General features: G+C 51.2%; 2 protein-coding genes across 2 annotated transcripts in view; both read left to right on the top strand.

The window, feature by feature from the left end:
* The window catches only part of EMH_0036220 (SAG family member), a gene marked incomplete at both ends in the record, with an annotated part of 2,241 nt that extends 1,374 nt beyond the window's left edge, over window positions 1–867 (top strand). The window contains 3 exons of the mRNA XM_013495066.1: window positions 13–179; window positions 272–651; window positions 759–867. Coding sequence (XP_013350520.1) covers window positions 13–179; window positions 272–651; window positions 759–867 — 656 coding nt within the window. The remainder of the gene's footprint in view (window positions 1–12; window positions 180–271; window positions 652–758) is intronic.
* Window positions 868–1,993: 1,126 nt separating this feature from the next.
* EMH_0036210 (SAG family member) lies at window positions 1,994–3,193 on the top strand (the record flags this gene model as incomplete). Its single annotated transcript, XM_013495065.1, has 4 exons — window positions 1,994–2,123; window positions 2,337–2,500; window positions 2,592–2,977; window positions 3,085–3,193. The coding sequence occupies 4 exons, from the start codon at window positions 1,994–1,996 to the stop codon at window positions 3,191–3,193; spliced, it is 789 nt and encodes a 262-aa protein (XP_013350519.1).
* Between the last annotated feature and the right edge of the window lie 766 nt (window positions 3,194–3,959).

The raw sequence follows: 3,959 nt of genomic DNA, 5'->3' as shown, positions 1-3,959 counted from the left end.
GCTTTTATGCAGGGGAAGATCCTGTGTGCCTCGACGAAATCAACGCTGCTCGCGAAGCCGCTGGACTGGCGCACTTCAAAGTGGCAACACAGGAAGAACACAAGTTGCCTAAAACTGAGACAGACCTAGAAGAAGGAGAATATACTACATGGAATCCTGTTTGTGACGCTCTGATAGCAGTAAGTGTCTTCCCATATGGCCTTCGAACTTCGACCTCGTATTCAATATTTCATGCTGTCGCACTTCTTCGTCCGTGCATTTTTCATTTCAGGAGAACTCAGAAGAGCTAGAAGAAAGCACAGAAGGATTTAAAAGTGGTACATACGCCTTCATGGCCTTGGAATCGGAGACGCCCGACTGCGCCGCCGCAGTGAGCCACTGGAAGGACGCCGCCAGCAACTTCACTACAATCCCTCCGGCGAAGAATAAAGAAACGGAACTCTACGACAAACAACATAACGTTTCCTTCATTGCTATGTACAACCCTTCCAACGATGCCGCTGCTGACTGCCGAGTCGTTACCTGCACTCTACCTGCAACTTCCAGCCCCGGAGCAGCCAACTTCCGGAACACTGAGAAAGAGAAGAAAGGCTATGCTCTACTGTGCATGACCACACCTGAAGCACTCAAAGACAACGAAGCTCCCTTCACGTAAGTTGGCCACCAATTCCTGCAAAACGCTACTTGTGTAGATGGCTACGCCTGTGGATGCGAATACAGTTTTGTCTGTTATTCGTCTGCTGGTATGTTGCACACAGGGAAGAGCAGTGGAACAAGATCAAGGCATCTCTAACAGGCTCAGCCGCTGCTGTTGCCCCGAGTCTGCTTGCCGTGGCTATTGCGGCCCTTGGCTTGGTTACCCTTTAAAGCAGTGATATCTCCGTGGCACCCGGCGGTTGCTGATACTGTTCAACCAATGCCGCGCTCCGCAGTGTTTTATTAAAATTTCCTTCCTTCAGAACGGAGGCTCTGACTGGCGTGTACAGCTTAAGCAGATCTTTGCTTCCCGCTGCATCCTCAGGACTGCGGCCATAGAAAGCTTCCAAGACACGCCCTATATACTCTTGCTTGTGCCTGTGGGATTTACGCTGCATGCGCCGCTAGTTAGGAGCCTTCTCAGCCTTTTTTATTTCTACGGGCAGCAAATGCTTGCTTGCCTCGGGTGCTTCTGTGGCACTGTCATGAGTCTTAGGTACTTCTTCCTTTTTACTGGTTTCATCGACCGGCATTATCACTCTCAGGCCATCCATACAGCCACCTTGTGCACCGGTGCGTGCTTGCGCAGATGTTTTCGCACATTTTTGCATGCATACCGCCCTGCCCTACATGCGTGCGCGTTGCAGTAAGTCTAGGGACCGGCCGCATTTGGCACTTTTTAGGCTGACGAAGTACAGAGAGGAAGCTGAGGAGTTTGATAGGAGTGTTTCTGCCTTTAGCATTTTCCCTTTCTATATTCGGGCGCATAAGCCTTGAGAGCATCGACGCAGGGCAACTCCCGTCGATGAAGGGGCACCATACAACACACTGGTCACGGCCAAGAGAGGGGCGAGCCACAGTCCCGAGGCAATTTATACTAATAAAATTCATACATGGCTCACGTGCCTTATAAGGAATTGGTGCATTGACAGGACAACATTAGTCGAGCACGAGGGGCCTCGGCCCTCAGTATCCCCGATTCAGCCAGAATGCCAGGGATTTTGCGCTGGCGTTTCACGTCGCGTTCGGCGGCGGTAGGGGGCCCTGTGTAGACAATAATGATTGAAATACCTCATTGAAGTATTTTTAACAACGGCAGTGTTGTAAACTAAGCTCCAGCACATAAGCACAACGACTCCACGCCGGACGGGATGGGCCAGCCGTAGTCCGCTCCCTCGCCACCTCCTCCTGCACACACACTGCATAGCATATTGTTACGTCTGTTCTTGAAGCCCCTCAATGCTTTCCCCATTCCTCCTGTTTTCATTTGCACACATTCAGCTTCAACACTGAAAACATGGCGGCCCTTAAACTTTTTTCGCTCGCCTCTGCGTCTGCGTTCGTGTTGGCGAACGCTGTCCATCAAACGGCAAAGCAAACTTCATTGACACCGCAGGGAACATCCCCAACCTACACTGTAAAACTCGGTACGTTGGCAAATACTTGTTTGCTGGGGAGCGGTTTCGCCTTGTGGTGCTCCAGAGTAAATGCATCGGAGGCGATGATTTGTGCTGGAGTTTCAGTCGGCTTGGAAGCGAAGAAATCTTTCGAAGGGCATTAAATGGCTCCACCCCACTTTTGCAAGTATTAGTATTTGTACATTTGAGCCTAGGATGTCTGTGTCGTTCGTTTCTCTGCAGGCAACTCTGGAGTATGCCTCGACGAAATGAACGCTGCACGCGAAGCTGCTGGACTGGAACACTTTGAAGCGCCAGCCGAAGAACTAACGTGGCCTCAAACTAGCGCGGAGAAAACAAGACAGCCAAGTACTGCCTGGAATCGTGTTTGTAAAGCTCTGATAGCAGTAAGTGTCCTTCATTGTGACTTTCGTCCTTCGGCGTCCTACCCATAATTCATGTTGGCTCATTCATTCATCCGTGCTTTTTTCTTTTCAGGAGGACTCAGAAGAAGGAGACGTTGGCGCATATGCAAATGAATTTCAAAGTGGCACATACGCCTTCATGGCCTTGGAATCGGAGACGCCCGACTGTGCCGCCGCAGTGAAGCACTGGAAGGACGCCGCCAGCAACTTCACTACAATCCCTCCGTCGAAGAAGCAAGAACCGACACTCTACGACAAACAGCAGAACGTTTCCCTTATTGCTCTGTACAACCCTTCAGAGAATGCCGCTGCTGACTGCCGGGTTGTGACCTGCACTCTACCAGCAGATCAGGCACTGTCAAGGTCCAACATCCGGAGCGCTGAGCAAGACAAGCATGGCTATGCTCTACTGTGCATGACCACGCCTGATGCACTTGAAGGCGATGATGCTCCCTTCGAGTAAGCTGTCAACCATTTCCTGCAAAGCGATAGCTGTGCACAGGGCTGGGCATGCCGATGCGAATTCAGTGTTGTGTGTTATTCATGTGTTGGCGAATTGCGCGCAGCGAAGACCAGTGGAACAAGATCAAGGCATCCATCACAGGTTCAGCCTCTGCTGTTGCCCCGAGTCTACTTGCCCTCGCTATTGCCGTCGTTGGGTTGGTTGCCCTTTGAAGCAGTGATCTCTCCGTGGCACCTGGCTGCTGCCTATACTATTCAACCAAAGCAGCGCTCCGCAGCGTCTTATTTATATTTTCCTATCCTCAGAACAGACACTCTGACTTGCGTGTACAGCTTAAGCAGGTGTTTGACTTCCGCTGCATTCATAGGATTGCGGCTATCGAAAGTTTTCAAGACGCGCCCTATATATTCCTGCTTGCGGCTGTCGGATATGCGCTGCGTGCGCAACTAGTTAGCAGGCCTTCTCACCCTTTTCACTTCAATGGGCAGCAGATGCTTGCTTGCCTCGGCTGCTTCTGTTGCGAGGACATGAGTCGTACGCACTTTTTCTTTTTTGCTGGTTTAATATTATCACTCTCCAGTTATAAATCCCGCACATGGTGAATCACTGCATGCTTGCACAGGTGTTTCCGCACATTTGTGCGTGCATACCGCCGTGCATACGTGCCTGTTGCTGACGAGAGCAGTAAGTCTAGCGAGCGGTCGCGGTTCGCACTTTGCAGGGTGACGTAGTACAGAGGGGAAGCTAAAGAGTTTGATAGAAGGGTGGCCGCCAGTAGCACTTCCCCTCTTTATATTCCGTCGAAGGGGCCTTGGGAGCATCGACGCAGGGCAAGTCGCCCCGACGAAGGGGCACGATACAACGCCCTGGGCCGCGGCCAGAATAGCGGGGAGCCACAATTTCAAGAAAATGTATGCTAATAGATTTCATAACTGGCTCACGTACCATATAAGGGGCAGGCAGATGGACAGAACAACA

This window comes from Eimeria mitis, genomic scaffold (genome assembly GCF_000499745.2).
Source record: "Eimeria mitis Houghton genomic scaffold, Emh_scaff1402, whole genome shotgun sequence".
In the NCBI taxonomy this organism is placed as follows: domain Eukaryota; phylum Apicomplexa; class Conoidasida; order Eucoccidiorida; family Eimeriidae; genus Eimeria; species Eimeria mitis.
The sequence above is the reverse complement of the archived record's forward strand: the minus strand, read 5'-3'. Positions and strand labels throughout refer to the sequence as shown.